This window comes from Carcharhinus amblyrhynchos, chromosome 9 (genome assembly GCF_965287045.1).
Source record: "Carcharhinus amblyrhynchos chromosome 9, sCarAmb.v2.hapA, whole genome shotgun sequence".
Classification (NCBI taxonomy): domain Eukaryota; kingdom Metazoa; phylum Chordata; class Chondrichthyes; order Carcharhiniformes; family Carcharhinidae; genus Carcharhinus; species Carcharhinus amblyrhynchos.
In genome coordinates this window covers 73,788,386-73,808,944 of record NC_137332.1, presented here as the reverse complement: position 1 = coordinate 73,808,944, position 20,559 = coordinate 73,788,386, and the positions used below count along the sequence as shown (strand labels likewise).

At 42.3% G+C, this 20,559-nt stretch overlaps 1 protein-coding gene across 1 annotated transcript in view; it reads left to right on the top strand.

Moving 5' to 3' along the window:
* Window positions 1–20,559, top strand: part of LOC145348417 (procollagen galactosyltransferase 2-like) — a 175,606-nt gene that overhangs the window by 98,450 nt on the left and 56,597 nt on the right. The window contains exons 2-4 of the mRNA XM_080196630.1: window positions 11,793–11,903; window positions 14,224–14,341; window positions 18,492–18,626. Of these exons, the coding sequence (XP_080052756.1) occupies window positions 11,793–11,903; window positions 14,224–14,341; window positions 18,492–18,626 (364 nt within the window). The remainder of the gene's footprint in view (window positions 1–11,792; window positions 11,904–14,223; window positions 14,342–18,491; window positions 18,627–20,559) is intronic.

Genomic DNA, 20,559 nt, shown 5'->3' with positions numbered 1-20,559 from the left:
AAGAAAATGCATTGGAGGGCAGTCAGGTTCTGGGGCAGGTGGAAGGGGGTGGTTTTAGTGAAGGTGCCTGGCACCTTTCTACCCATCACACCTTTTTGCCTGAAGTGAGCAACATGGCACATGAAGTCACTGAAAGCCCAATGGAGCCACTTCTCAGCTAATTAAGGGTTTCTTCCCACCTCTACATGGAGAAAGCACCCTTCACTGCTTCGGGAGGCCGCCAGGTAAACTCTGTTGCCCTCCTTGCAGGTTCAAGGGTTAGGAACCTCTTTTATGGGCACTCCATGATCCACAGTGGATTCACTTGGTTGCTATCAAAAAAATATTACCCCAGGCAATGCTGCCCACTAAAATGTGTCTGCATCCCACTGTCAGCGCCAGTGTCCGGACCCCCTGACCTCCACTCATAGGAACTGAGGGAGAGACGAGGGTGAATAAAAACTTAACTTCCCTTTCCAACCATTAGGACAGTTTAGCACTTCATATTACAACAGGGCTGCTGGATTAAAAAGATAAAAAGATAAAGGTGAATTAAAACTCAAAAAATTATAGGCAGTTAACTGACTTGTTGGTTAGGCAGTAGAAGACAAATTTGGGAAGTATTCCAGTAAGATTTATAATGTGCCTCTGTTTATTTTATTTAATGACTTTGGTAACACAACGGAGAGCCATAATTCTAAGTCTGCTGATAGCACAAGATTGGTGGCAGAGTAAGTAGTGTAGGTGCAAGAACTAAATTACAAAACAACATCATTTGTGTGAAAGGATAAAACTGTGGCAGATGGATTTCAATGCAGAGAGATGTGCGGTCATTCACTTTGGACAAAGGTTAGATTTGTTTAAATGTGAAAAGTAAGAAAGAGGGAAGATCCAAAAATATTCAAGAGTTCAAGCAAACAGATCAGTAAAATGTATGAGTTCCCCAAATAAAATCAGAAATCCTGAAGGAATGTGAAGGGCTAGAATAGAAAAGGTGACGGAGTTTTACTACAGTGATACAAAGCCCTGGTTAAACCCTAACTTGAGTACTGTGTACAGTTCTGGGCCTAACATTTTAGAAATAATATACTGGCCTTGGGAGGCAAGCAGCATAAATTCAACCAAAGTGTTACCAAGACTCCCAAGAGTTAGATTAAGCAAAGTGATTCAAACACTTATCTTGTATTCAGTGGAAGGTTAAAATGTAAGGGGTAATTTAATTGAGGTCTTTAGCATTTTGAAATTAATTGATATGGAGGATAGAAAGAAACATTTTTCCTTTATTAGGGAGTCTAGGAAAAGGGGACATTACCTTAAGATCCTGAGCAAGGTCAATCAAGGGAGAAGCTAGGAATCACCTCTTTGTGCAAATATAGAAATGGAATTCTCTGAGCGGTATATGTTTGTTCGATTAATAATTTTAGCTCTGAGATTGATAGCTTTTTTGATAGCCTTGGGCTATTGAGGGATTTGGAGCCAAGTCAGCTAGACGGAGTTGAGATACAAGTCAACCTTGATCTCATGGAAAGGAAGTTCAGGTTCAAGGTGTTGAATGATTTTCCCCTGTTCTGATGCGACAGCATTGTAAGTCGACTGAATGAGTGTTGTGAAGTGAATGAGAGGGTGTGATAAGATGAATAAGTTTTGTAGAGTAATGAGATAACATTGCATGGTAAATGTGTGCAGTTGGTGCTCATCATTGGCCACCAACTATGCCTTTGTTATAATATTTGTTGATGACAATATAATCATTATGTTTGACCCTGTTGTGAAATTAATTGGACAGACAACCAGACTGCAGAAGACTGAGGAACTGACTTTGTTTAAACAGAATTCTTCAGAAGAGTCCCAAGAGTTGAGGTGAATAAACAAGTTATTTTGCAAGTTGCTTTGGTTTATTACAATTGAGTATTAAAGCACAGTTTTTGAGGTAAAATAGTTAAAGAAGCTGTATCAGTGGTTTCCGATGTTTGGCAGAATGATTATTTGAGAAGCAGTCAGTTACTTTCGAAGTTTGATTTTGCTTATTATGTGGCCTTGATCAAATTGACTTTTCATCATAGAATCCCTACAGTGCAATAAGAAACCATTTGGCCCATCGAGCCTTCACTGACAACAATCTCGCCCAGGCCGTATCCCCCTAACCCCATGTATTTATCCTGCTAATCTCTCTGACACTAAGGGGCAATTGAGTATCAACCTAATTCACACATTTTTTGGACTGTGGGATGAAACCAGAGCACCCGGAGGAAACCCACACAGGCACGGGGAGAACATGCAAACTCCACACAGACCGTGACCTGAGGTCGGAACTGAACCCGGGTACCTGGCACTGAGGCAGCAGTGCTAACCATTATGCCACACTTTTGGCCTGAACCTGATTTTTTAAAAATCTCCCATTCGACTCCACAAATCTCAATAGACAGCATCTAGATTCACATATTTTCATAACTCTTACAAGATGACGAGCAAAATAAAATCACAACTTCAACTTAGAATCTTGCAACCACCAGTAGAGTTACTTAAAGGCCCAATATCTGTATTATAAGTATGTAGACAGTTAGGAGACAGGCTTCAGGCCTGTCACATACTGTAACAAGCCTGCAAATTTAGAAAATGCCAAGAAAGAATTAATTCTAATTGTTATTACTGAAAGCTGTGAATTGCTGGCGTGAAATTTTGTGCAGGCTTGGTGCCAAAGGACTCACGGTCAATTGTACGTCGGAAAATTCCATGCTCTTTAAAACCTGTCTTTATTCCATTATGAGTGGTGTTGTTTAATTTGAATGTTGTAGCGATTCACCACGGGGGCCTTACCTGTAGTGGGAATAAATTGTTTCATCTGTTGCCATTCCTCAGGGAGCAGTCAGGCTGCCAACCCAATAAACAATGACAAAAATGAAATAAGAACAGAAGGTGCTAGAAATATTCAGCAGCTCTGGCAAACATCTGAAACAGGGACAGGGGACTGAATCTTCACCTCCCAGTACTCAACAAATTCATGTCAGGAAGATGAAACGGGAGGAGCATTGGACCATATTTTTAAATTTCTCCTCTAATTTCCACCACACTCCATTTTCATCAGGTCAGGAAAATATGACCTGATGTGATATTCATTTAAAGTGGCATTGAGCGCATTATTTAAATGCTTGTTATTTAAATGCCAGTTGCAAGTTCATGTTGGCAACATCTGACTTCAAATGGTTACACATTGGTTTTAACAAAGGAATTATACTTCAGCTATGCTTGAAGTCAGTGGAATTCTCAGCAGGCTCCTTCCAGTATTACAAATATTACCCCAGTGACTGATGAGTTGAGAGGAGCCTCCATTCATTTCCATTATGGATATAATCAAATTGGCCACTCACCCAAATATTATTCTTATGAATGTGTTGTTATACAGCAACTCCCCAGGCAAGGAAACAACGACAAATACAAAATTAGTATCAAGCGGAAAATTATAATTAAATGCAGAAAATTCTGTAAGTTCGCAGCTGTTCAGGTGGACAGAGGGGGACAGAGTTAACGTTTCAGGTCAATGACCTTCATCCTTCCTCAGCTACAAGGTTGATTGCTGTTTGGCATGTCCCAGGGTCAATTAGTGGTTAATTACTTGGATTTAGTTGCTGACTTGCAACTTGAGTATAATCCCCATCATTTTTGCTGCAACCAGCAGGAAGTTATAATCTTTCTGCACCAATATTTGTATGTTTGGTGTGATATACACAGACACACTCTCGGAGTGTCACACTTGCTGCTGGAGTATATTCTGTGGCTCTTGCTTGCTCTCAGTCTTTTGCATTAATTGATAGAGGACTATTGATTCCTTATTGGGAATCATTGCCCCCCTTTGCAAAACTCGGCTGTGTTTTAGTAAAGGCTGGTCAAGGAAAATTTCCGACATGACATCAAAGAATGTGGGACAGCTTGTAGCCTGACTGAAGTGCATGAAAGCTAAACACAATAATAACCCATAGCAACAGCTCTGCTAATTGAAATCATCTGTGCCATAATATCTGAAACAAAGCAACATTAAAGCCAGAGATTAAAAAGGCAAGATAGCCCAATCACTGTAGCAAACATGCAGGCACAGACCGATTGCTTCTCATTCCGGATGTGTCTTATTGAAATGTTGTTTGCTCTGTTGATTATAGTAGACCTGAATCCTACCGTTAAAGAGGATTCTCCTGACAGTTATATTTGTTGCTTTCTGCTTGTTATTGAATCATAGAAACCCTACAGTGCAGAAGGAGGCCATTTGGCCCTTCCAGCCTGCACTGACCACAATCCCACCCAAGCCCTATCCCCATAACAGCATGCATTTACTCTAGCTAGTCCCCCTGATACTAAGGGGCAATTTAGCATGGCCAATCCACCTAACCAGCACATCTTTGTCAGCAAGACAATCAAGCAATTCATCATTAACCTGGGTAAAATTCATTAACCATCGTGGTATTGATCATAGCATGTCTAACGATTACTTCTATAGATTATGGTATCGGGTCAACCCAGCATAAAAGATGACCTCTCATTCCCTGGAGCCAACATGCATGTTTAGGCCTATAACTCAGCAAAGGCCGACACCCATTTTTCAGCTAACAAATGCGTGGTTAGAATTTTACTCCCAATAGGAAACAACTTCAGTTTCTCAGCTTAGAAATACAGATTTAGGATTATACACACCTTATAAATAAATACCTTGGATCAAGCAGTCTGCTTGCTGAGATGTTGAGTGGGAGTTTAAGACATGCCCTCACAGAGCAGACTGTGTATGGCAAACAACAAACATAAATTTTAACACATCTGAAAGTAGCAACCACCTACACTGACACCAATCATTAACATTTTAAATATAAGTTGACCTTTATTTTTGGAGGGATTTTTCTGAAGCTTCAACAGTCGAATTATGTGTCACAATCTACGGTAGTTAGCCAGTGCAATTATCGGTCCCCCAAGAGAGAAGAGTGTTTCATTTTTAAAAAAGCTGGTAATGATTAAGCCCCATGGAGACTCCTTGTATTGAGTCTGTTACCCAGAAACCCTTTACTGAAATATCTCATAAACCTGATCTTACGTCCAGCTCCCCTGAACGGAATAAGAAGCTTCTGGAACACAACTTAAAAACTCAGCGATATTTGATTTGAAATCCTGGCAGGCACTCACCTTGAAATTATGTTCCAGCTACAGCTCTGTTACTGGAGGAGATGCTGATCCTGAGCTCAGTGATTGGTTACCAGAGCTAGGCCTGTCACCTATCCAATCATCTGAGGAGGTCAACCATGAATCTGATTTTGTTTCGGGGAAATGTGTCCACTTCCAGAGAACATTTTCCCATGATTTACTAGTTCCTGAACATTCTGATTCTGCGTGACATTCTGAATTCCTATATCCACGTTGCTCCACTCAAAAAAAATGTACCCACAATCCAATCCTTCAAAATAAAATTGACTCCAATAACCTGTGTTTTGTATAGCACCATCAATACAGAAAGCTGTCCCAAGCTTCTCTCCAGGGTCATGTTCAGGCGCAAATGGACACTGAGCTAAAGGAGATATTAGGAAGGGTGACCAAATGCTTGGCCAAAAAGCTTGTTTTTAAGGAGACTGTTTAAAAGAGAAGGATAGGTGGCAAGATTTTAAGGAACTAGTGCCAGACATTATGGCTTAAACAGTTGAAGGAATGGTCATCAGTTGTGATGTGAAAGAAGGGCAGAATTGGAGAGGTGCAGGGATTTTAGCAGCTCATGATCTGGGGAAGGCAAGGGCTACAAAGAGATTTAAACATAACAATAAGCAGTCTTGAGAATATGGCTTTAAGGGACTGATCTTTCACAACCACCAAACATTTTGAAGTGCTTTGTAGCCAATGAAGAACTTTTGAGGTGTAGTTCCTCATGCTCAACAAAGTCAACAAACAGCAATGTGATAATGACTGAATAATCTGTTTCTGTGATGTTGGTTGAGGGATAAATATTAGCCAGATACTCAGGGGTAACTCTCCTGCTTTTCTTCAAAATGGTACCATGAGATATTTTACATTGAAGCGAGGCAGGCCAATGCAGCCTCAGCTTAACATCTCATCCAAAAGACAGCACTTCCAAAAGTGCAGCACTCCCTCGGTACTGGAATGTCAGCCTTAACTTTTGAACTCATAACCTGGCATGCGACTTAGAACCCAGACTTGTGATGTTGAGACAATGTGCTGCCAACTGAGACATGTGTTTTGAGGGATTAGGCATTGCCAGAGTTAAAGCTTTTCTCTAAAGCTATTGTTCTGCAATAATACAGTGCCTTAGAAAGTTTGTTGACTTGCGGTTGGTGTAGTTTCACATTCTCATTGCCTTGTTATTGTTTAGTTTATTTGTTAATGTCACAAGTAGGCTTACATTAATACTGTGAAAATCCCCTAGTTGCCACACTCCCTTGGGTACACTGAGAGAAAATGGCCAATGCACCTAACCAGCACAGCTTTTGGACCGCGGGAGGAAACCAGAGCACCCAGAGGAAACCCACGCAGACACGAGCAGAATGTGCAAACCCTGCATAGACAGTGACCCACGCCAGGAATTGAACCCAGGTCCCTACTGTTATGAGCCAGCAGTGCTAATCACTGTGCCACCGTGCGGCCCATTTTGCTAGGTAGAAGGGAAAAAGAACTGAGTAAAACCAAAAGCTTTATCTCCTACCATTCGTTATATATGTGGGAATTTCGTAATTTGTAGAAGTATTATTCAATGTAAGTCCCTTTTTGTTATTTTCAGCAATAAGTTTTGCTGAATTACAGTTTAATATTAATACTGTTGGTCAGTTTTGTTACTTCAGAATATTGCTTATCTGTTAAAATTAAGGAAAAAAATAGTAGAATTGAGATCCCATTTACATTAGAACATTAGTGCCCTTAAGGACCTGTCCTGTCATCAGCCACAGACAAACGCAATAATTGTTTGTGCTAAAGCTCAAATCCAGGTAAGGAAGGCCTCTGTGTGGCTATTGGCCATATATATGATACGAACATGCTTAATTCTCTTTTAATTATGTTCTATAACTACCCTGATTATATTTTGTGTAAAGCTTGTGATGCCATTATCACAATACAATGGTACAATGCCAACAGCCTCTTATAGTCTTTAATCTCAATCTAACTTCAGTGCTGCCTGAACCCATAATTAACATTTCTTTAATCTCATCGAGACTATGGTATGGGAATATCAATAGCAACAGGTATAATTTTGTCCTTGTTGGTTTGAGATCTGCAAACAAGTTAAGCTTTGATTTTCGTGGTTTATCCTGTGATTAAAGGGCCACAAGATCGGAAACATCAGTGCCGTTTGGTGTATGTACTGGAGCCACGAAAGTTCTGAATGTGAAAGGTTTAGCATGGATTCACAATACGCTGTCACGCAGCACAGTGGTGTTGAATGACCATGTTGCTAATGTCAGGAATTTCTGCCCTGCAGACCAGGAATTTTCCATTACTGTGTCTAATTAATAGCAGTTCTGGGAAATGGCTGCGGAACACACAGTTGCAAAATTCTAAGTTTCCTCTAGAGATTATATTCCCCCTTTTACAGGAAAGTGTTGCAGTTTTAGGTAAGTGCACAGTTGTAGGTTATTTCTCAGGCTGCTCTATGGGCCACAGTGTGGTCTGGTGGACACATGAGCAGTCTTGTTGCCACAGGGGATATGATCTAACAGAGCATCTTCTCCAGGATATCTCTGGTGTGAGCAGGAAAAGGAAAAAGGCAACTTTTCAGACAATCGGATTACTGGATTCTGAGGGATCTTCCACTCTCGCCAAAGGAGTGCCTCCCCTTCACCCAATCAGAAGGCTGAAAGCATAGCAGCGTCACCATGAGCGCTGGCCGTTGCAATGGCTACACTCGGCTCGGAGGGCATGTTGTTAATTGTACACCTCGCCATCAGGAATATGCAGTCTTAGGGAGCCTGGGCAAGGCAAGTGTGTTGGGGTGGGGGAAGGTGGCCTGTTGCTGCAGGGGTGGCCATTGCTGCAGGCAATGCTTCTATGGACCATGGCATGCCCAAAAGAGAGGCCCTTGAATCAAAAGCCTCCAGACCCAGGACCCAATAAGGTTTACCTGGTGGCCTCTCCACACAGTGACTGACACTCCTGACATGGGTAAAATGCCAGTGGAAATGGGTACACGTTCTTAATTGGCTGATTACACGGCTCAGTTGGGCTCTTGGTTCATGTCTACTATATTTCCCACTGCTGATGAAAAGGCATGATGGTTGGAAGCTTTAGGCATTCCCCTTCTCCCCCCCATCCCCTATCCCTTGCCATTTTGCCAGCTTTCTCACTTCTCAGCCTATCCCCAAAGGGCTGGTGAAATTCAGCCCCATGTGTCTCTTTTACAGCAGTACTTCCTTTCCATTAAGGACATGATTGGAGACACAAAATCTTGGGCAGTAATCCAAGTATATATTGCCATTGGTGATATCATCAAGTGACAGAATACAGCACAAACAACAGTAACTAAACAGTCTGTCACCCACAGTTTTACATCCTTCATAAAACACAGGAGCAGCTCCCAAAGCAACTTCCTGGACAACAATGTGCATTCCTGAGATTTGAGTAAATAATCTAGGCTGGCACATCAGTTCAGTAGTGAGGGAGTGCTGCACTGTCAGCACTACTACTGAATTAGATGTTAAACTGAGGCTCCATCAGCTCTCTCTGGTTGCCGCCAATGTTCTTGTGTTACTATTTCATAGTAGAGCATTGGAGTCCTCCCTGTGTCCTGACCAATATTTATCCTCGTGGAAATGAAGCCCTGTTGAGCGAAGCCCACATCCCACATATATACAGAAAAAATAATAATTGTAAGTGATTTTACTTTCTTCTGAATTCCCTGTTGGATTTATTTGAGACTATTTTATATTTCTGGTCTCCCCACATGTGAGACCATCTTCTCTATGCCTACCCAGTTCCAGGTGCAAAGACCAACAAATTTATTCATAAGTGGGTTGTATCAGAATATGGTGCCAACTAGGAGGTTGGATATATTTCCAAATCAGGACAGGAGATTGGGTAGCAGCACACAAAAAGCAATGTAACATAAACAACAGAACATTCATCAACATATTATTGTCACTCTGACTATTACTCTTACTGCCATGTCTGAACCAAACAGATATTAAAGAGGCTGAAACTTCAACGAATGTGATAAATTATGAATTAACAGTGGAACGTAAGGTTCATTTGCAATGACTTTACTGACATTTACAGCAGTGGTTTCATTTATTTTAAAAATGTTTTTCTGGCTGGTTCTATAACGATTGTCACTATTGCTGAAAAAATACATTTTTTCTGAAGCTTTTCGTCTTGCATTCATCAGCATTTTGCAAGGATACAATGTAAGGGAAATCAATACATTTCTACAGTATGACAAGAGAGTGCTCTCTTCTTGTATAAAATAGATTTGTCAATTTCCCTTATAATATCTTATTGCCGATTGTCCTGGTGAGTGCAAGACGAAAAGCTTTAAAAAAAATTGCTATTTTTCAGCACTGTCAATATATTTGAGAACCATATCACAATTATTTGTGAATTCCTTTGAATTTGTTTTCCCTAACCAGCTCAATTTTCTGGGGTTGAATCTGAATGCCCTGCCCCACTTGGTGTGAACAGGGTGGTAAGGCCCTAAAAAATAGGGCTGCTGACCTCACTGCCCCATTAACAACAGCGACTCAGATAGCTGCAATTTTGTGAAAGATCCACTTCCAGGTGGTCATGGCCCTGGTTTTGGCAATGGGCATCATTTGTTATGGAAATCGGGTAACAATACTGTGATTAGGATCCTAATCGAGAGCAGAATAGGTTGAAGGAAGAACCTCATTGAGGTGTACAAAACCTCATTGAGGGGATACAGGTAAGTTAGACAGGAAGAAAATGATCCCCTTCGTAGAGGGTCAGTAACAAAGCAGCATAAGGGGCAGGAGATTTAAAGGGGCTTTGAAGAAAACCATTTTCACCCAGAATGGATGGGAATCTGGAATTCATTGGCTGAAAGGTTAGTAGAGGCAGGAACACTCACAGCATTTTAAGAAGTATTTAGATGAGCTTGAAACGCCACACCAAACAAGGCTATGGACCAAGTGCTGGATAAGGGGATTAAAATTAGATACATGCTTGATGGTCAGCACAGACACAATGAGATGATTCTGCACTGTAAAACTCTAAGACTATTGGAGTTGCCAGAATGCCAGTGAGTCTCACAACTAATGGAATAGAAGAGTCTCCTAACTAATGGAATAGAAGAGTCTCCTGAAAGATAAATTTGGATTTATTTGTGAATATTGGCGGGGCCCATGGAAATATGGTGGCCATTGCTGCCTCAGCCCATCCCTTGCTGCAATTGTGATCTTCCCCTGCTATGACTTGTATTCCCAAAGATTAGTGGCATTTTCAGGCACCAGTCAAGCGAGATGCATCAGGATGATTGGCCCTCTGCTCCTTGCCTCTTGAGTGAAAGTGAAGTTTTGAAAGCCCAGGAAGTCCACAAACACCCACCTGTCTAATTCCCAACATGCAGCAGTCTCTTCTGTGCTCTGCCCTCCTGCTACCATATGAGAGTTTGGGCAGTGTGCATCAACAGGCAACTTGACCCCTGGGGTATCACTGCAGAGCCCCATCCTGACCTTAAGCAGGATTCACTAGAGCACTTTAAGGCCAGGTTCACTGGAATAGTGATTGGAATTAGGAACACAGACTGCTTTCCCACCAGCCCAGTGTTCTCCAATCCCGCAACTACCCCCTGGTTGAAGTCAGCTGACTGAATTGAAAGTTGGTGTCAGTGGAAACAACCATGAAGCTGTTGGATTGTTGCAAAATCTTACCCAATTCACCAATATCCTCCTGAGAAGAAAGTCATCCATCCTTACCCAGTCTTGCCTATATGTGACTCTCAGTTCGACACCAATGTGGCTGACTCCTAACCATAATCCTGGACAGCTAGCGATGGACAATGAATGCCAGCTTTGCCAGCAATGTTCCCATCCTGAGAATGAAAATAAAGATGTGTATAGTAACTTCAGGAGTCAGCCGTAAAGGAATAGTGCTTTGTTGCACAAAATAAAACCACAAGCCTGTGGCGATCACAGGTCCCAACCTGTCCAATACAATAATGGACCTACTCAAGGACCTGCTTTATAAAGGGCTCAACATAGAATCTCACCTGGTAAACTAATTACCAATCACTAGGTGGCTTGTATTTTACGAATCCTACAAGGAGGTCAATCAGTGATACTCTATGCAAGGTCTAGGGGTTATCACATTGTGATAAAATCTTATAGCACAGAAGGTAGCCATTCAGTCCATCATGCCTTATACTGGTTCCCTAGAAGAGCTTTTAGAATAGTCCATTCCTTCCACGTAGCCCCACGTTAAATGTGGGAATTTCTTTGCCTATTCAAAGTGATGTAGGAATAATCTGAGGGAATGTCAATATTTCTCTTCTCTCTGAAACAATTCCTTTGGCATCAGATTATCAATTCAATAGTATTCAAAATGAGGCATTACAGGACAAGAAACCTGTGAGAATGAGCTGTTTTTAAAATGGGGCCTGATGATAGTATCTGTCAAGGTAATATTATAAATTATTCTCTTCTCTAAGCAATGGTCCAACACTGAGCAGATTTATAAACTGTCCTCATTTTGATTAGTGCTGAGCGAAAAGCAACATTTTTTTTGCATTTGAAGTAAAGCCAATTTGTTTTTATAACCTCCTGATTTTAAATGCTAATTTAATTCAGCTTGGTTTACTGTTGACAATTTTATCTGTGTCTTTTCCATAGGGTTGCCACAGACCACAACATTGACAACACAACAGCAATATTGCGGGAATGGTTAAAGAATGTTCAGAAGGCCTACCACTATGTGGAGTGGAGGCCCATGGACCATCCCAAGTGAGTAATCTCCATCGCATAACCATCTCAATAAATTCTTGTTTGAATCTTCGAAGACTTTGTAGATGGCTTTCAAATATTTTCACGGAAACCTTGCTCAGCCAAGCATTGCTGCAATTGGTGTAGGAACATGCACTTTGAAAGTAGAATTAGAGCAATTAAAGGGACATTGCCTTCACCCAATAAAGAGTTGGGATGCGGGAGTGAGGGTAGCTTGTTTTAATACACTGGAGTAGATCAGATCAGCACTGTGCCATGAACACACAGGTGGCACGGTGATGCCTCACAGTGCCAAGGACCCGGGTTTGATTCCCATCTTGGGCTCCTGTTTGTGTGGAGTTTGCACATTCTCCCTGTGTCTGCGTGGCTTTCCTCTGGGTACCCCTGTTTCCTCCCACAGTCTAAACGTGTGCAGGTTAGGTTGATTGGTCATGCTAAATTGCCCCTTAGTGTCTTGGAATGTGTGTGTTAGAGGGATCAGTCGGGTAAATGTGTGGCGTTTTGGGGATAGGTCCTGGGTGGGATTGTTGCTGGTGCAGACTCAATGGGTCAAATGGCCTCCTTCTGCACTGTAGGCATTCAATAATTCATTTTTACAACAAAAGTGGCCTTTTTCAGTCTCTTTTCCTTTTCAAATATTGATCAGGAATGTGCCAAACATTTTCCCTTTAATGAAGGCAAAGAATGTTGCAAATTTATTGTGCCAGTCACCAATATAACTTTGATTTTTTTTCTAGAGTACACAGTTAATTTGTTTAAGAGCATGGCCTCTTTAAATTTGTTTGCATGACTCTGCATGCAAGGTAATTTAAAGGGGCCAACTTTTGCATAGTGACTCTTAGGGTTGCTGCATTACTGCATAGCTTGAAGGGAACATTCCCAGAAATGGGTGCCCCTGAGTAATACTTGACTCATTTCAAAATCCAAGCTACCTTGATTTGCGCACCAAAGATGAACACAAGGGAGGGATGAGTGTAATCTTAATTAAGAATATATAGTAAGGGGTAAACTCAACAGTCAGATCTAGTGAGAGTCAGCACAAAATCATAATGGTTAGCACTGCTGCCTCACAGTGCCAGGGACCTGGGTTCGATTCCTGGCTTGGGTCACTGTCTGTGTGGAGTTTGCCCTTTCTCCGTGTGTCTGCCTGGGTTTCCTCCAGGTGCTCTGGTTTCCTCCCACAGTCTGAAAGACGTGCTGATTAAGCGCATTGGCCGTGCTAAATTCTCCTTCAGTGTACCCAAAGAGACACCAGAGTGTAGCAACAAGGGGATTTTTCCCAGTAACTTCATTGCAGTGTAAGCGTACTTGTGACACTAATAAATAAACTTTAAAAGATCAAGTTAAGTATTTTTATTTAATTTTTTTGTGGAATCTTAGTGTGTCAGGAAGGACAGGGCCTAATCGGGTAATAAAACTATCAGGCCCAGCATGTAGGTGATTCCAGACCATTCTTCAAAGGCAGCACAGTTGCACCACATTCTGATTGAAGATGGCATACCTTTGGTCCATGTTTTTATTTCCTTCACCAAAATGGCACCCAACAAAGACTGTAACGGAAATGAGTGCACATAGCAGGCATTGTTTGGCACCAAGAGGGCCAGTGTGTTCACAGAACTAGACACGCTGTGGCACTGGCTGTTGTATTCAATGTGACCTGAAAGCATGTGGATGGGGAAGACAGTACAATAAAGAGTATGAATACGAATTAGGATCAGTGGTAGGCCATTCAGCCCCTTGAGTCTTCTGCACCATTCAATAAGATCATGGCTGATCTGTTTGTAACTTCAACCCCACATTCCTGTTTACCCACATTTTGTTCCCTATTATTACAAACCAAAGCTTAAACAGCATGCATAATCCACTGGAACTCTTTTAAAAAGGGAAAAAAATCCTACAAGTTTCAATCGCTTCAAGCCAGAATCTCTAACCTATGCACAACTTAGCAAATTTGTTCATTAGCAGCGGTGGACTTTCATTTTGGTTTTGAAATATGGGAGTGAATTTTACAGTGGGGTGGTGTACTACAGCAACACTTGCTGCTTTCTAAATGCGCCTGAGGAGTTTCTTAAGAAGTTTCTTTAATGATAGGTTCAGGACCCTTACCTCCCCCTTTGTGAGGCAGGAGGATGAGTTCAGGACTGGCAGCAGTAAATCAGTCTCCATTCTACAGCCCACCCACTACCTTCTTGTCATTAACGTGCCCCTGCCAGAGTTGAAGTTCAGCAGCCCTTGAGACAAAATATCAATGCAGGGTCAGTCAGCGTGTCCTTCCAATGATGTTCCCACTGATTCAGCAGCCTTTGTTTGGTTCCCCCAGGCATTATTCCGATGAAATTGGACCAAAACACTGGAGCAATTCCAGATTTGCACATATGATGAAACTCAAGCAAACGGCACTGAAAACCGCGAGAGAGAAGTGGGCTGACTACATACTGGTGAGTAACATTTCAGGTTACTGTCTTTTCTGAAGCAATCAGCATTCTGCTTAACCAATTATTACTTAGGATAATTAAAACTACTTTTCAGCTCAATGGCTTGCCACCTCCATTGTTAGTAGGAAATACGAAGAGACGATACATAGAGTCTCGATTTTCTACTGGGTTTGTGAGATTTTTCAAATTAATTGGGCCGGATTGGGTGAGATTAGCAATGAGGCAGTCAGACACCAGATTGGAAATATAATTATGAAAAGCATTGGGAACAAAGTAAATATTGTAATATAGCTATTGGATTTCCTGTACTATCCACAGGTTGACATTGCAATCTAGCAATATCTGGTGATCGGGTGTGTTGAAGGAGGGAAAGGAGCAACAAGATTGGTAGAGACTAATTGGATCAGATGTCTTATTTCCATATTATATAAACGTAATTGTATGCAATTTTGTTCAGCCTGTCTGAAGTTCTGTTATTCCAATGGTTCTTCTTAATGAGGTAATCTTTAGAATCATAGAACCCGTACAGTGCAGAAGGATGTCATTCGGCCCATCGAGTCTGTACCAACCACAATCCCACTCAGTCCCTATTACTGTAACACCACACATTTACCCTACTAATCCCCCTGATGCTAATTTAGCATGGCCAATCAACCTAACCAGCACATCTTTGGAGTGTGGGAGGAAACTGGAGCACCCGGAGAAAACCCATGCAGACATGGGGAGAACATGCAAACTCCACATAGACAATGACTGTGATTGAACCAGTGCCCCGGTGCCGTGAGACTGCAGTGCTAACCACTGTGCCACCATGCTGCCCCAGCAGAGATTCCTCCCCAAAACCTCCATTCTCTTCTCACTCTTGTTCCCTTCCTGAAAACTCCCATTCCTTTCTTGCCCCATGTTCCCTCCCCGAAACTCTATTCCATCTTCGCATCCCCCTTTCCTTCCAAACTCATCACATTAATTGGAATTGGCTGCTTAAGCTGAGGTCAGTTTGCCATTCCACCGCTCCCCCAACATCCCGTGCCCCCGCCCAAAAATTGTCCTCGGCTCTCAAGGAATTCATTTTTTTGATTTTCTTTTCATTTATTCATGCATGAGATTTTGATGTCACTAGCTCAGCCAGCATTTATTGTGCATCTCTAGTTGCCCTTCAGAAGGTGGTGGTGAGCTGCCTTCATGGATTGCTGCAGTCCATGTGGTGTAGATGCACCCACCATGCTGTTGGGGAGAGTGTTCCAGGATTTTGACCCAACAACAGTGAAGGAAAGGCGATATATTCCTAAGTCAGCATGATAAGTGGCTTGGAACGGAATCTCGAGGTGGTGATGTTCCCAGGTATTTGGTTCTCCTGTCCTTCTTGATGGTAGTGATTGTGAGTTTGGAAGGTACTGCCTAAGGAACCTTGGTGAGCTTCTGCGGTGTTCCTGAGTGGTATTGACAGGATGGATGTGGAAAGGATGTTTCCTCTTGTGGGATCACTGTTTAAAACTAAGAGATTAGGAGTTTTTTTTCTGTCAGTGTTTGCGAGTGTCTGGAATTCTCTTCATCAAAAGGCAAGGAAAACCAAATCTTTGAACATTATAAGGCAGAGCTAGATAGCTTCTTGATTAACAAGGGGGTGAAAAGTTATCGGAGGCAGGCAGGAATGTGGGGTTGAAGTTATAATCAGATCAGCCATGATTTCACTGAATAGTGGAACAGTCTCAAAGGAATTTACCAGGCATCCATTTGCCTGCCAACAGTTTGCCCCAGTCAACTTTTGAACATTCCTGCCTTATACCATCAAAATTGGCCTTGCCCCAATTTAGAATTCTAACTTTTGAGACAGACCTATCATTCTCCATAGCTTTCTTAAAACTAATAGAATTATGGTCACTGGCCCCAAAGTGATCCCTCACTTACATGTCTATCAACTGCCCTTCCTTATTTCCCAAGAGGAGGTCAAGTTTTGCTTCTGTAGTCAGGCGATCCATATACTGAATGAGAAATTCCTCCTGAATGCACTCAACAAATTTTTCTCCATCCAAGCCTTTAACACTATGGCTGTCCCAATCAATATTGGGAAAATTAAAGTCCCCTACTATTACCACCCTATTTTTCTTGGATCTATCCATAATCTCTTACATATTTGCGCCTCAATTTCCCACTGACTATTTGGGGGCCTGTAATACAATCCTATCAGTGATATCCCTCTCCTTATTTCTCAGTTTTACCCATTTAGACTCAGTGGATGAACCCTCAGAAATATCCCCTCTCAGTACAAAGAACAAAGAATAACACAGCACGGGAAACAGGCCCTTCGGCCCAACGAGCCTGCACCGCCATTTTAACATTATGAGTGCCCTCCTCTACCCATGACCTTTGTCTACGCCTATTGGGGAAGATTGAGGGAAGACTAATTTCAGGACAATTTGTTACACTAATCAGCCTAAGAGCACGTTTTTTGGGATGTGGGAGGAAACCTGAGCACCCGGAGAAAACCCATGCAATCACGGGGAGAATGTGCAAACTCCCGCAGACACCGGCCCAAATCCACGTATCTGCACTGATGAACAGTACTGCCACGATGTTCTCCCTAATCAAAATTGCAAACAACTCCCCCCCCCACCCACCCCCGCCCTTACCTCCTGTTCTATCTTTCCTATAACATCAGTACCTTGGTACATTGAGCTGCAACTCCCGTCCCTCCCTTAGCCATGTTTCTGTAATAGCTATAATATTCCAGTCCCATGTACTCATCCATGCCCTGAATTCATCAGCCTTGCCTATCAGGCTTCTTGCATTGAAATAAATGCAGGTTAATACAGACTTCCCTTGCTCTCCGCCCTGCTCTTGCCTGACCTGTCAAGTACTAGAATTACTGACACTGCCTTTACTATTTAATGTGCTCTCTTTAACGTGCGTGCTGTCCTCAAACTTCTCTTCTGTCTCCCTACAGCTTTGGGTTCCACCCTCTGCCAAACTAGTTTAAACCCTCCCGAGTGGCCCTAACAAATCTCCCTGCCGAGATATTAGTTGCCCTCCAGTTCAGGTGTCACCTGTCCCTCTTGAACAGGTCATCCATGCCCCAGATGAGATCCCAATGATCCACAAATCTAAATCTTTGCCCCCTGCACAAGTTCTTAAGCCAGGCATTAATCTGCCTAATCTTTCTATTCCTACTCTTGCTTCTACTTGGCACCAGCAGTAGTCAGAAATTACCACCTTCTAGGTCCTGCATTTTAGCCTTCTTCCTAACTCTCTATATTCACACTTCAAGACTTCATCCCTTTTCGTACCTATGTCATTAGTAACAATGTGTACAATGACCTCTGCCTGCTCATCCTCCCCCTTAAGAATCTCCTGCAACTGCTCAGAGATGTTCTTGACCCTGGCACCAGGAAGGCAACTCATCATCCTGGAGTCTCAATCGTGGCTATAGAAACACTAGTGAGTCCCCCATTACTGCTGCTCGCTTGCCCCACAGCAGAACCAAGTGTGGTGCCATTGGCCTGGCTGCTTCTGGTATATTCCCTAAAAAGGCAATCCCCCTTAACAGTGTCCAAAATGATATACCTGTTTGAAAGGGAAACACCATAGGAGACTCCTGCACTACCCGCTTGTCTCTCCTGGTAGTCACTCATCTACCTGAATGAACCTGTGATGTGACAACCTCCCTGTAACTGGTGTCTTTATCACTCTTTGCCCCCTGTATTCTCCACAGTGTGTCCAGCTGCTGCTCCAACCGAACAATGTGGTCTGTGAGGAGCCGCAGCTGGAGACACATCTTGCAAACAAAATTGTCAGGGAGTCTAGATTGCTCCTTGATTTCTCACATCTGGCAGGAGGAGCATGCCACTACCCTAACTCCTTAACTACCTTTTTACAGTTAAAAAGCTACGTATGTTTGTATGTATGTTGAAAAAAATTCTCTGTGCAAGACATTATACTTAATCATAGATCTTTAGTCAGAACTAAATTGGACAACTTTTCTGCAATTCCTGTTGTGTGGAATGGATTAAGTCAGACTGTGAAAGTTTTATCTAACTCAAGTGGAGGTAATTAACCACTATTATATGGGGAAAAACTAACACCACTAAGTGGTACAAGACAGTCTTCCTTTAATTGTAAATCACTGATGTTGTTCTTTCTCTTACTTTCCTTCCAGTTTGTCGATACAGACAACTTTCTAACAAACGAGCAGACACTGAATTTGATGATAGCTGAAAACTTAACTGTGGTTGCACCCATGCTGGACTCTCATACATTGTACTCAAACTTCTGGTGCGGTATGACACCCCAGGTGAGTTGTTTAAGTCAACAATTCTAAACCAGTTATTAGCAGCAGAAAATATCAGTGTACCAAGTTGCAACCAAACGTCAATAAATAACAATGTAATGTCTTTCTCCTCTGCCGCCCTCCCCACCCAACACCAACCCTTGGAAATAGACAGTTCTGCTTCATGTGATTCATCATCTGGAAACCACAACAATATTGTTATTTCAAAGTATTTCCAATACTTAACACAAAAATCAATTCAATGAGAAGCCTCACCTGTTATGTTTGCAGGGTGGAGCCCTTTAAGAGGATGGATCAAAGAATCATAGAATCCCTACAGTGCAGAAGGAGGCCATTCAGCCCAACAATCCCACCCACGCCCTATTCCTGTAACCCCACATGTTTACCCTGCTAATCCCCTGACACTAGGGGCCAATTAACTGAACATCTTTGGAGTGTGAGAGGAAACCGGAGCACCGGGAAAAAACCCATGCAGACAGGGGGAGAACATGCAAACTCCACACAGGCAGTGACCCAAGGCTGGTAATGAACCGGGGTCTCTGACACTGTGAGACTGCAGTGCTAACCACTGTGCCACTGTGACCTGGGGCGAGGGTGACTTGCTCAGGGATCCACCCGTACAGCCACTCCAGAGCTTGAGTGCAAGGAATACAGTTCATCAATAAATCCTATTGTTCCTGTGGCTTGCCTTTCCATTTGACTTCTTTGGCACTCTCCCCGTTGGTAGTCTCAGTCTTAAAATCACCCTTCCTCAGAACTGAAACTCAATCTTATCTACTAAAAATCTCGAGTTGTCATTTTCACAGGGAGAGCAATAAACCTTCTACCATTGCAGTAAGCACTGAAAATGTTGTGGTCTGTGAACCATATGATTTGATGCTTTCGGAAGTAGCAGAGGATTCCAAGTTTTATTCTTTTTTTAAAAAACCATCCATCAGAGCATGATTAAAGAAGCAGATTACCAGGAAATAGAGCTTAATTCTCACTATGAACTTAAAAGGTCTTTCTTGAATCAAAATAGCATTTTAAGATAAAAAAAGAAAATGCTTTGATTTGATTTGATTTATTATTGTAACATGTATTGGGATACAATGAAAAGTACTGTTTCTTGCGTGCTATACAGACAAAACATGCTGTTCATAGAATACATAGGAGAGAAAGAAAGGAGTGGGTCCAGAATGTGGTGTTGCAGACATAGCTAGGGTGTAGAAAAAGATCAACTTAATATATAATAGATCCAGTCAAAAGTCTGATGACAGCAGGGCTGTTCTTGAGTGGGTTGGTACCTAATCTCAGACTCCTGAATCTTCCCTGATTCAAGAAAGAAAATGGAAGAGAGAATGTCTGGGGTACCTGGGGTTCTTGATTATGTTGGCTGCTTTTCTAAAGAAGCTGTACGTGTAGACAGAATCAATAGAAGGGAGGCTGGTTTGCATGATGGACTGGGCTACATTCACAACTCTTTGTAGTTTCTTGCCATCTTCATCAGAGCAGGAGCTATATCAAGCTGTGATATAACAAGAGAGGATGCTTTCCATGGTGCATCTGAAAAAATTGATGACAGTCATAGCGGAAATGCTAAATTTCCTTATGGAAATACTCAGGTCATGCAGCATGGAGAGAGAAACAGAGGCAGGAGGGGAAAATTTGGAAGCGATGATGCCCACTAGTGTTGAGGCCAGAAACGTTAATGTTTCCACTCAATGGTCTTTTGTCGGAGCTCAAAAATCTTCCCTGTGAGTGCAGACTGACAGCAGCTGGGTAGAAACTGTTTTTGAATCGGTTGGTATGTGACCCCAGACTTTTCATAGAATCCCTACAGTATAGAAAGAGGCCATTCGGCCCATCGAGCCTGTACTGACCACAATCCCACCCAGACCCTACCCCCATATCCCCATATATTTTACCCACTATTCCCTCTAACCTACGCTTCTCA